The 12,264-nt window shown below is 51.3% G+C and overlaps 1 protein-coding gene across 8 annotated transcripts in view; it reads left to right on the top strand.

Moving 5' to 3' along the window:
- The window catches only part of ARHGAP17 (Rho GTPase activating protein 17), an 83,142-nt gene extending 72,033 nt beyond the window's left edge, over positions 1-11,109 (top strand). For 4 of the 8 annotated variants that reach the window (XM_079121166.1, XM_079121170.1, XM_079121168.1 and 1 more), the window contains 2 exons: positions 2,635-3,255; positions 10,291-11,109. In XM_079121166.1, coding sequence (XP_078977292.1) covers positions 2,635-3,255; positions 10,291-10,421 — 752 coding nt within the window. In that variant the 3' untranslated portion in view covers positions 10,422-11,109. Of the gene's footprint in view, positions 1-2,634; positions 3,256-4,105; positions 4,215-5,773; positions 5,823-10,290 lie in introns of all 8 variants that reach the window. The other 4 variants (XM_079121171.1, XM_079121167.1, XR_013760720.1 and 1 more) reach the window with 3 other exon arrangements.
- Positions 11,110-12,264: the final 1,155 nt, after the last annotated feature.

The following is a 12,264-nucleotide window of genomic DNA, read 5'->3' as shown; positions in this document are numbered from 1 at the left end:
GTGGCAAGCCCTGCAGAGCCAGGGCTGTTCTCTGTTCTTCTGCTGATGACTAGAGTTCAGGAGCAGTGGCCGGGTCAGCGTCCACGGTGGTCTGCTTTCTGACGGCACTGCTCGTGTGCTCCCTGCACCCCTGAGGGCAGCTCCCCTGCTTGGCCGTCTGCCCCGGAGCTCGCCCGGCTTGCAGGGCACCCACCTGGCTATCCACCTCAGCACCCCAGCCCTAAAATGTGCGTTTGACCAGAGTCAGCGCGGAAGATGCTCACTCTCTGACAGGTGTGGACCCCACCCTGGGGGCAGCAGCCTGCGTCCCCCACCTCCCCAGGCCCTCGGTTGCCCTTGCTTTGTGGCTGAGCTCCTGACATGTAAGTGCAGGTCTGGGGACCGCACGTCCCGGGAAGAGCCACTCAGTGACGATCTGACTGCGCCAGGCCTCGCCGTGCTCTAGCGAGAGCGGGGGCAGATCAGCCTGGAGCCCTGGAGCAGGCCAGCAGCTGTGGAGCGCCCTGGGAGGAGGAGGAGCGCAGAGCAGCACGGCCAGAGGTTGGCAAGTCACTGGCCACTGCAGGGCTTCCCTCTGTGACGAGGCTGCCCACGGGGGCGGTGGTCACAGGAAGAGGAATTAGCAGGCTGGCCGTCGGGTGATACCAGCCCACCCAGAGGCACTCGTGAAGTGGGGAGGGCTCTGGGGGCAAAAGTTCAGCTCTAGCCTTTGCCTGCAGTCAGCTGGTTGAAGGCTGCTGACTCGGCCTTTCTACAGGAGAATAATAGAGATCAAGATGCCCACCTCGGGGGTTGTGAGGGTCACGCTCAGTGAGAGGAGGCGCCGTGTTCACGCAGCATCGCAGACCTCGGGGCGTCCCTCACTCTAGGGAGGAGGCACGCTGGGGACGGGGCTGGCACAGGCTCCTTTGTCCTTCCCCAGGCCCCCCTCCCCTCAGGCTGCCCTCATGGGCCCCCTCACCAGGCACCCTGGAGGACACGAGTCCCCACACTGGCCCTGCGGACCCCTGCGGACCCCTTCGTCCAGACTGAGGCTCTTCCCTGGCGGCGTCAGCAGCCTCTCTGGCTCCCTGACTCTCGGCTCTCAGGCTTCCTGGGGGATGGTTCCATCCCCCTCCCCCTCCCCCACTTCCCTCACACTCTCTGGTGGTCTTACCAGGCCCGCTTTCTCAGCCCTGCCCTGTGTGGGTCCCGGCCCATGGCCCTGTCACCCTGCTGTTGTCGTTCCGCTCCTGATTCCCACTGTACACTTAAGTGTCAGGAACGAGCTTTCGTTTTATGAATTTAAATCTGCTGTGGCAACCAGGGTGCGACTGACCTTCGAGAGAGCTCTTCCGTGCAAGTTGGCTGGTGGGTTGTGAAAAAGGCATTCGGAGTTCCAGCGTCAGAAGTGCTAGGCCAGTGAGCAGACCTCACCTTATCAACTCTGGATTCTGGGCTCTGTGAGCAGGGAGCAGGGAACCAAGCAGTGTAGGAAGAAAGAGGAAGAAGAATCCAGGGAGGCCACCTGACACGGTGTGAAGCTCTGCTCTGCCCTTTACTCACTGTGTGGCCTCTTACGAAATGCTTGCCCTCTCTGTTCCTCAGTGATCTCCACTGTGAAATGGCTGTCGCAGTGCTCAGCTGGTGCCAGTGATGCGTTAGGGGAGTGACACAAGTCCATTTCTGTCCTTCATTTTCTTCTCCCTTTCTTGTGGGATCAGTGAGATCTTAGCAGAAATCATGACATGCTCGGGTGTGCCCACCCTCCTGGCCCAAATCCGGGGCTCCAGAGCTGTTGTCCTCCATGCCTTCCTCCTCAGTGTCAAGTCCCAGGCCGACCTTGCTGGTGTCAGGAGGAGAGTGGTGGCTCTCATCCTCTCTTGAGGGAAATCGTTCCAAGGCCGCTCTTCCTCTTATCTAGGATGTGTCTGTTAACCCGGACGATTCTTGGGGTCGGGCCAGGGTTGGCCCGGTGGGCCGCCCGCTGCGCCCCCTCCCTCCGTTCTTCCTGTGTTCTGGGGTGCTTGGGGTGTGGGACCTGGTGCAGCATTTCTGTGTCGGTGCAGCAGCCTCTGTTAACTGCTTTTTCTTCTTTCTAATATTTTAAAATGGCAGTCACAAAGGGCCTGTGTGTGTATAATGCACTTAATATTTTTAAATGAACTTTTAACTTTGGCCTAAGTTTTAATTTACGTGCAGTTGAGTTCCCACACAGCTCCCGCCCAGCTTCCCCTTTTGTTCCTGTCTGACATCACCAGGGGACATTCATCACAGCCAAGGGACTGATACTGGTTCCCAGCTATTCATTAAATTCCAGTGACGTCCCTTCCCCACCCAGGAGGTCCCGTCTCCTGCTCCTCCACTCTGCCAGCGTCTCAGTCTTTCCTTGTGTTTTGCTGACTTCAGCCTTTTGAGGAGGGGCAGTCAGGTGCCTGGAAGGAAGTCCCTCCTTGGCGTTGGCCAGATGGCCTTCCAATGGCTAGACTGGCACTCCAGGTCCCAGGAAGGAGACCCAGGCGGCCGCCCTCCTCCTGGCAGGGTGTGTGAGGTCAGCACCGCTTGCCCCTGGAGAGCTTGGCCCTGCCTCCTGGCTGAGGTGCTGGCTGTCGCCCTGCTACTGTAACTGAAAGTGGTGTTTTCTCTTCTGTGCAGCAGTTAAAAAACCTGCTCCAGCGCCCCCGAAGCCGGGAAACCCACCTCCTGGCCATCCTGGGGGCCAGAGTTCTCCAGGAACAGCTCAGCTTCCACCCAGCCTGTCACCAAAGCCGTGCGCTCGAAGCCCTTCTCCTCCCGCCCAGCACACAGGCCAGGCTCCGGGCCAGCCCTCGGCTACCCCCCAGCTCTCTGCACCCCGGAGGTACTCCAGCAGCCTGTCTCCAATACAAGCACCCAGTCACCCGCCGCCACAGCCCCCGACCCAGGCCACGCCACAGGTGCACACCAAACCTGGCAGCCAGGGCCCGCCCACCTCCATGGCACTGCCCAGCGAGCACGGACTCGAGCAGCTGACCCCCACCCCTCCCCAGACTCCAACACCCCCCAGCACTCCACCCCTAGGAAAGCAGAACCTCGGCGTGCCAGCCGCTCAGACCCAGGCGGTGAGTAACCCCGAGGCCGCACAGACACAGGCTGGAACCCTACCAAGACCCAGACCAGTACCAAAGCCGAGGAACCGACCCAGCGTACCCCCGCCCCCCCATCCTCCTGGTGCCCACTCTGCCGGGGACGGCAGCCTCACCAGCGCAGCACCAACAGCTTCCAAAATAGTGACGGGTGAGTAGGAAGTCCCGCCCACGCTTCTCCCAGCTCTGTGGTTTTCACACTACCCCTTCACTCAGGCTTTGCCTTTGAGCAGCCGCCAGCAGAAGGACCTGCAGCCCAGCTGGCCCCGCCATGTGCTGGCGCACCCAGGGGCTTGCATGTGGTCTGTGGCTGCTCTTGTGCTACAGCGGGAGTGGTGTGGTTGGGCAGATCACATGGCCTGCAAAGCCTGCCATCCACCGCCTGGCCATAGGAGGTGCCAGGAGGTGTGGGAAGGCAGGTCTCAGAGCCTGATCCTATCAGTGTGCCACCTTCAAATGGCACGAGAGGGAGGAACTGGGATTCTTCTGCAAGCCCAGTGCGAGCCTGTTTTGGAGAGGGGACGATTATACTGGTGGAGTGGGCCACCTCATGGGATCTCTTAGAGGAAGTCTAAAACATGACCATTTTACTTAATCATATTAAAAAACATTTCTGTCCCAGACACTCAAATTTAATATTTAATTTTAGGGATGAATAGATTTTTAGTGTGTTTTAAAAATGGTATTCAGAGCTCCACATCATTTCTTACAGCAGCCTCCTCATACCTACGATAGCCTAGCAGTAGATTGTTCTAGATGGAGGCATTTTTGGAGAAGTCACTGAAATATTCCTGTGGGCTCTCAGTGAAAAATGGGCCAACAGTACACCCAAAACTGGTACCCAGATGGTAAGGTAGCCAACTTCAAAAGGTGTCTTTCAATGGCTTCTTTTTCCCAGGAATATAACGCCTGGTTCGCACATGCCATCAATGGTGACACCAGGGTTTATTTTAAAAACCACAAAGCCACAATGGTCTCTTTACTTGTTTGTTTCCCAATAGATGTCCTTCCTAGTGCCCTCACAGGTGGGGAAGGTGCCCAGGACTAAGGTCTGTACCCCTCAAGCAGCTTGAACCGCAGCTCCAACGCTCCTGCTAAGCCGCGTTTCGTGTATGTGCTTTGGACTTTGTGCTCCAGAGTGGCCCGTGTCCCTGCACGATGGCAGGCAGCGGGCCATCCGTGCCGTGGCACGCGGACCCTCCTTTTGCCCTCATCAGAAGCACGTTGAGCTGCAGAGCTCCAGATGCAGGATAGGTGCCAGTAGGCTGAGAGCTGCCTTCAGGCTGCTCACGTAGGATGCTGGCCTTTCTGTCTTGGAAAGCCTTTAACAGTAGTTCGCTGCTGCCATGGCAGTTTGCCTCCCATCGATTGGCTCATCGGCATCCAACCATAGAGGACTCGGGTGCTGTCACCACGAAGACTCGTACCCGCTATGTCCTAGCTTTGTTTTACTTTAGATTTTTTTTTTTTTTTTTTTTTTTTTTTATCTTAAGTGCAAGTTTAACTGCATGGAGCTTCTTAATTGATGTCTGAAATTCTCAGGATGGGGGTGAAAAACAGTCTTCACCCCAAGATCCTTTCCTGATTTCCTTTGAATCCCTTTGCAATCCAGCATGCCTATGTTTTGCTTTCTTAAACCATAATGAGCTTTTTAAAAGGCGCCCAGAGGCTCATCTCAACCTGCCCTTGGCCCCACATTTGCTCAGCAGAAGCCTCTCGTTCGGAGTGTGATTGCTTTCATCAGAGCCGGAAGCATTTCATGGACCCTGTAGCTTCTGTAGGAGCCAGACTTCCATAGACAGCAGAAGGGCAAACTCTAGAGTAACTGAAAACATGGAAGAGGTGCAGGCCTGAGTCCACCCCCTTACTCCTCTGGGAGTGCCCTGTTGGGTGTAGAAATCATTTACAAAGTAAAGTAACTGAACTCTAATCACTATTAAAGGATCAACACTTTCATACTGTGGCACACCAACATTTTATTTCTAGATCTTTCATTTTATTTAGACAGAGGACTGAAAACCAGATCTTCTTTAATACAGTTCTTAACCTGTGATGTATTTATGTCAGGTTTTCTGTCAATCAGCTACAACAGTGTAATTCACTGTGTTTTGTAATTATGAGGTGAAACTTTACACTTAAAGATACTTTTTCTTAAGGTATTAGCTAAATATTTAAAAGCCAAACCATGCTGTCAGTTCTCTTAACACAAGATTCCAGGTCACCAGAATTGTCTTTGTATTACAGAATTAACCTTTAACATCTTAAAATCACCTGGATGTCCTTGGAAGTGCACAGAAAGCCAGCATTTAGAATTCAGGAGCCCACGAGGGTTGGTCTTGCTATTAACCATTCTTAGACACAGCAAGGGGTTTTCAGGAAGACAGTAACTTTCTTGAGCAGGGGTTCTTTCTCATGACATCTTGTTTTCACTTGGAAAACTTCAGATGGGCTGACACAAGGCTTGTGGGATTAAGGTTAGCTCCCGGGGGATTACTGCTGCCCTGCAGGTTTGGTAGCCAGTCCCTGGCAGCTTGGCGCCACAGCTGAGCTCTGGAGAACGAAGGATCAGTAGGGTTTTAACTTCCCAAGGGAAAGGGTTTACATCTTGCTGTGTTTAATAGGTTTTAGCAAAGAGTATTCTAATTTAAACATTTCATTAAATAATTTAGATGTATGACCTGCCATATTCAGTAAGAACTGAAATTGGAATATTTAATGGTAAGGAAAAGGCACCTGATTGGCCAAAGCATTTTTGCTACTGTCTGATCATACTTGTGCACTAATGCCTGTTACTAACCAATCTCCCTAACCCTGCCTGCTTGCACCCCTACTAATAGTGCATGCACTCACTAAAGGAGGGCGGCTTGTTCATGCTTGCTGTGAGGTGCCCTGAATACTAAGTGTGTGCACAGATGTGGAACAGGTGGTCACAGGGCCGGCCTCGGCACTGCTGATTTCACTTCTTTTCTCTGTCGCACAGGCTGGAGGTGTAGTAGAAGGAACAAACACTGCAGTCAGGCGCACCTGAGTTAGCATTTTAGCTCCCTGTTACACTGGGCAAGAGATCACCTGGTTGACCTGGGAAGTGGTGACATGGCAGAACTGCTGACGGAATTGACATAGATAAAACAGGAAGCTCTGTCACAGGCCTTGGTATACATGGGTTAAAATGAATGGCAGTTATTCATGTTTATCTAGAAGAAAATGTCTTAGATCAAAGTTACTTGTTAGATTGATTCATAAGTCAGCATTTATAGAACTGACATGCCCAGACCTGGCCTTCCAGGACCCAGAGACAGGTCAACGGAGGGCCCTGCTGTGGATATTTCAGTTTGATGCACCACTTGGTTTACCTGGTATCAGTGTTTTTGTGGGTTAGAAAGACAATGCTCTGGAGGAGAAGACGTCTTTAATGAAGTGAGAGGACTCAGGAGCATACCCAGGGGTCATTCTCCCACTGTACGATGGAATCACTCTCAAATGCCCATAACATTGGACAGCCTGCAACCCCTTTTTAAAATCAAACCTTTTTATATCATGAAAGCAACACATTAGCTTGAATATTAGAGAAATTTTGAGAAATAGAAATAATAAGAAATTATAATTCTACAGTTCAATAAGTATTTTTAGTCTACTTTTTAAAATTCTAGTTTTTCTGAAGGCAAGGAGGCGCATGATCATAATTATTTTGACATTTACAAGTTTTGATCCTGTGTTATTCTGTTTTACATCCTATGGTCTTTGCCAGTTTTTATAGTCATCTTTTTTAGATGACTACGTAATATTTCATCAAGCAGATGGATCAGTACTGAGTGGCTTGTACTTCTACTGGCAGTTTTAGTAAGTAGATAACAGAAATCATGTCAGGTTAAACATCCAGTGAGACTTGAACAGAAGCTCTCCTAGAGTAGTAAAAAGTTGAGCCAGTGGCTTTCATAGCCTTAAAGAATGGTGAGGAACAGAAGGCAGCCATGCCCTCAGTCCCCGGTTGGAGTGGAGGGACGGACAGGGGCAGTAGGGCTCTGCACCCTGCAGCTGCGCCTGAAACACCTCAAGAGTAGATTTGGATCCTCTCCTTAGCCAAGTTACTATCAGGTAACCTTGCCTTCTTGAAGGATAGATTTACAACTGAAAGTACATACTCAAAATTGCTGGAGAGATGAACCATTTTAGAACCATACCCTAAATATTGGATTGCCAGTTCAGGTCCCTGGAGGGCCTGCTTCCTGGATGAAGATACTCAGAACAGGAAGGAACCTGGGTTACATGCGTCAGAGGCCTGAATCCACAGTGAACCATCTCCATGCTGCCTTTGGGCTGAGTCTGTTGTTGTTAGTATCTGCCATAAACTTAATTCCAAGCAATATGCACAAAGACCATTCCTTCTTAGAATGTAGATAGTATGAATTTATATTCATAGGGTTCTTTCATCTGTCTTTAATATAATCTTTTTTTCCTTTTTACTACAATGCTCCAGCATGTTTAAGGCTGCAACCATTAGCTCCTCAGGTAACGTCTCTCAGGATCCTCACCCAAGAACTTCCATACTCCCTTAAGGAGGAAAAACGTTATGCAGATCACGAGCCACAGTCCAGCCACGCTGGCCTTGATCCCTTCAGACCTGCACAGTCTTGTCCCCTGAGCCTCTGTCTCCCGTTCTCTCTCCACAGTGGAACTAAAGCTGGTGTAGGGTTGATTGGCAGGGGTGCAAGAGGGCATGTGACAGCGTGTGAGGAGCACTGCGCAAGCCTCACACCCAGCCAGTGCTCAATGATGTCACTGTCCTTGTGACTGACATTCTCCTCGGAACTGGCTCTGCACACATGGCCATCCTTCTTCCTCCTTGTGTGCAAACAGGTCCACTATTTGCTTTCACAAAATGACACACAGGAGAATGAGAAGGGGCTGGGGGCCCGGCTGGGACAGGAGGCTGGTTAAAGGGATCTCCCTTTTGCCCCACCACACATTTTTCCTCCAGATATATAATTGTGTTCGTTATAAATAGAAAAATTCAGTGAAGTAAAAATTAAGATATTATCTGTGAGGGCTGGGGATATAGCTCAGTTGGTAGAGTGCTTGCCTTGCAAGCACAAGGCCCTGGGTTCAATCCCCAGCACCGCAAAAAAAAAAAAAAAAAAAAAAAAAAGATATTATCTGTGATGTTTGAGGTCTTGCATGTAAATACAGATGTTAACTAGTAGAAGTCTAGTCCAGCCTCCAGGTTCCTTGTCAACTCTGGGGGTTGAGAGGAAACACTAGCTGCTTAGCACCATCTGTTTTGTTGGGTTAGGATAACAGGGAAGGGATTTGCAATTTACAATGGTTTTTTGTTCCATTGTTGCCTTGAGTCATGGCTGCCATCGCCTAAGGATATAAGAAGGGAGGGTTGGAAAGGTGGTCGCTCTAGATGACTCTTCCCTTACCCATCCAGCCCTGCAGCCAGCCAGGTGTCCAGCCACGAGGTGTAATGAGCCCTTTGCCCGTCATGCTTCCAGGCACTGAGGATGCACTATGAACAAGACAGATGTGGCCCCCACCCTGTTGACTTCCATTCTGCTGAGGACAATTCTGAGACATCCTCAGTTCTGTGCACAGACAGCCTTCGACTGTGCCATCGTATGATGCAGTTCAGCCCAGTTCAGTTGGATTTACCATCTGAAATGACGTTCAGCACCTGAATTCTTTACCGCACAGGCACCTCCATAAATCTAGGAATTTCTCTGAGTTGTGGTGCGTAGCGAGACTTGAGGGACAGTCTGCCAGCACTGAGAAGAGGGATGCCCCAAGGAGAACCGTAGGCAGAGGAGTGAGGACAGGGTTGGGGCAGGAATGAGTCAGAGCGGTGCCAAAGTTCCCCGGCATTTGCCCGCTGTGCCTATGTGGCTGAGGAGCAGGGAGGCAGCAGCAATCTCAGACCAGCTCCAGCACGGGCAGACAGGCGTGGCCATGACCAGGGCCAAGGAAGCCACCCTTCAGCACGCCTGGGAAGTGCCTTCCCTGCACCCTCCAGGACACCCCTGACCTGACAGAGTAAAGTCACGACATATCTAAACACATCCCTTCCTGCACACACCTGCCAGGGCTTTCCTCATGATTTGCCAGAGCTCGCATCCACCTGACACTGAGCCTCAGGGCCAGACTCCCCGCGTGACCACAGGCTCCTCTAAGGTTGTCTGTCTGCTTCACTGTTACGTCTTCAGCAGGCAGAACACGACATGTGGTCAGTGCTCAGTAAATATTAATAACTGTTCATGAGTGATGAATCTAAGGCCCACTAACCTCTCTGGGAAGAGCTGTGATGAAGGTGTCTTATGAACGTGAGTGTGAGGGACAGTGGCTTGGGGACTGTTTTCCATCCTACTAAAGGAATTTCAGGGCTGGGAACATATATAACTCAGTGGCAGAGCACGTGCCTAGCGTGCATGAAGCCCAGGGTTGCAGCCCAGCACTGTGGAGGGGAAGGATGGGGAGGGAGTCCACCAAAGGAATTTCAGCCAACGTAATAAGACATGAAAAGGGAATTTGCTGTATAAGTATTAGAGAAGAGAAAATTAATATTTGCAGGAGATTTTGTAGTCTACTTCAGTTATTGTCAACCAGGGATGATTGTGCCCCCAGCTGACTCTTGGCAGTGTGTACAGACATTTTGGATTATCACCCTAGGGGAAAAGAGCCATCTAGCATTTGGTGAATAAAGTCCATGGATTCTGCTCAATATCTTATAATACACAGGACAGCCCCCACAACCCACATAATTCAACCCAGAATTTCGCTAGGCCAGGGTTGAGGTCATAGCATTAGTAACAGGAGAAATCGCTGCCAGCCTCAGAAGCAAGCTCTTTCCAGAACAACTCGTCTGTCTGCATCCCTGAGGCTGGTTGGAGGTTTCAGCTAGTGCTTTAGAGGCCTTGGTAAGGAAGAGGTTCCCTTTCTTCAGTCAAAACAAGCAAATCCTTCAAGGGTCTCATCTCTGAGGGCTGCCCGGGCTCACAAGAATGTGCACCAGAGAGGATTATGCCAAGCGGGCCACCCTCTGGGGTCTCCAAGGCTTGACTCAACCTCTAAGGGCTGCTGAGGTCTCTAGCAAGGGACTGTGTGCATGGGCTGACTCAAACCCCCTGCCTCTTTCCCGGGACTCTGGCACATCACCCCCATTGATACCCTGTCTCCTCATGTTTTTGTCCAGACACCAATTCTAGGGTTTCAGAACCGCTTCGCAACATCTTTCCTGAAATGCACTCAGACTCAGCAAACAGAGACCTGCCTGGCCACATTCTGCTGGACATAGACAACGACACAGAAAGTACCGCCTTGTGAAGAGAGCCACTCCCGGCCCGCCCCGCCCGCCTGCGGAGCGGAACTGGGCTGGGTAGACCAGACAGCGAAAAGCTTTCAGTGGAGGAGAAGGGTCTCCCACGCCGGCCTGGCCTTGTGCACAGCCAGGGAGGACATAGAGGCCTGCACTTTAAGCTGAATGACCTGGGTCTTGAAGAAGTTGGCTTTCTTTACCTGGGAGGGAAACGATGCCAAAAAATCAAAAACAAGGAAGTACCTGGAGAGGAACGGGCCTCACTGCCGAGCGGTGTATAGGAAGCTTCTGTCACTGCCGTGAATGCAGCCAGCACCCCCACAGCTCGGAACCAACAAGAAGCAACGCGCCCCCGTTTAATACAACCCTCAGCTATGCAAGTCGCCTGCTTCTTGCCACTGGGACTTTTACTCTCGTGTGAGGAGGGAGGTCCCCTCCTGCAGACTTGCTGCAGAACCGTTTTGTATTAAGTCTGGTCTGTGTTTTCCAGTCCCCTCAGAACCCTGAGCATCGATGGTGACTGCTGGATCTGTCACCTCATCAAACTGGATGTGACTCGTGCCTTGTCAGATTGCCAGAATGTAGAGAAATGTACTGTCTTTTTTTTTTTTTTAAACAATGTAATTGCTACTTGATAAGGACCGAACATTATTCTAGTTTCATGTTTAATTTGAATTAAATATATTCTGTGGTTTATATGAAAACTTGATAATTCTTGGAAGCAGATTAGAATGGGAGTGTGTGTGTGTGTGTGTGTGTGTGTGTGTGTGTGTGTAGTGTGTGTACACATGTGGGTGCATATTGCCACAGCCAAGTTGAATTGTGGATGGGTCATTTAAGGAGGTCCAATTGTAACTCAAGACATTTGAAAAAAATAGTGAAGTCACTGTAGTGAAAAAGGCCACCAGGTTCCCCGAGACCTCCAGCCTGGCTCTCCATGGCTAAGGCTGCCCTCCTGTCCTCATCCGTCCCAATACCCCTTTCTTGTCCATCAAGGGACTTAGTCTCGGGGACATTGACCTCGGGACTCAGCCTCCACAGGCGTGAGAGCACGTCAGGAGCTGTGCTCAGGGAGTGGAACGCTTTCCTGCCGGCCTGGCAGCTGCTCTCACGATGGCTCCTCCCCAGGCCCAGGCACACATGGGGGGACACACTGTCAGGGCTGGCTGGCTAGAGCCTCCCCTTGTCGGGTAACCTACTGGGAGCTTCGGTAGCCTGCCCCTGGCCTGGAAGACACCGAATTTCCTTTTATTTTGAACTTAAACCAGCGTGACATGAGCAACCTCTTTGCTCCAAGTTCCCTGGGTCCCCAGAGTACTCCCCACACTTACTAATGGCCTTGAAAACATGCACCTGTAAACCCCCAAGTGTTAAGTTTCTGTCTGCTCCAGACTCACTCTTCCTTCCTCCAGAGTTTTCAGCACCCTCTTTAGCTGTAGAACGAACCCTGCCAAGGATTCTGTGAGGCTGATGCTGTGCGGAGCCCCTTCCCCTGGGAGCCCAGCTCTGCACAGCTGGGTGTCTGCAGCTCCTCAGAGGTGTTTCCACCATGATGCTTGAGCGGCACTTGGGGATGCGGGGACACGGTGCACATGTGCCTGTCAAGGGGATGGCGTTGACATTCTCCCTGCGTGCAGCCTGTGTTCATGACTGATTTTGAAACACGACACACACCAAACCCTCATTGTTTTAAGAGCATCATTCAAGTTTTATTCTCCTGTTGTCCGTGACTCACTCTCTACCCCAACAGTCCAGGCTTCAAAAAATGAGAATTGTTTGAGTCAAAGGTAAACACCAAACTGAAGCCACTGTCCATCATCCTGGAGGGGATGAGCCAGCCCAGCACCTGGT

Source organism: Sciurus vulgaris, assembly GCF_902686455.1.
Source record: "Sciurus vulgaris genome assembly, chromosome: 18".
NCBI classification, from domain to species: Eukaryota; Metazoa; Chordata; class Mammalia; order Rodentia; family Sciuridae; genus Sciurus; species Sciurus vulgaris.
This window is presented reverse-complemented; position numbering and strand designations above follow the sequence as displayed.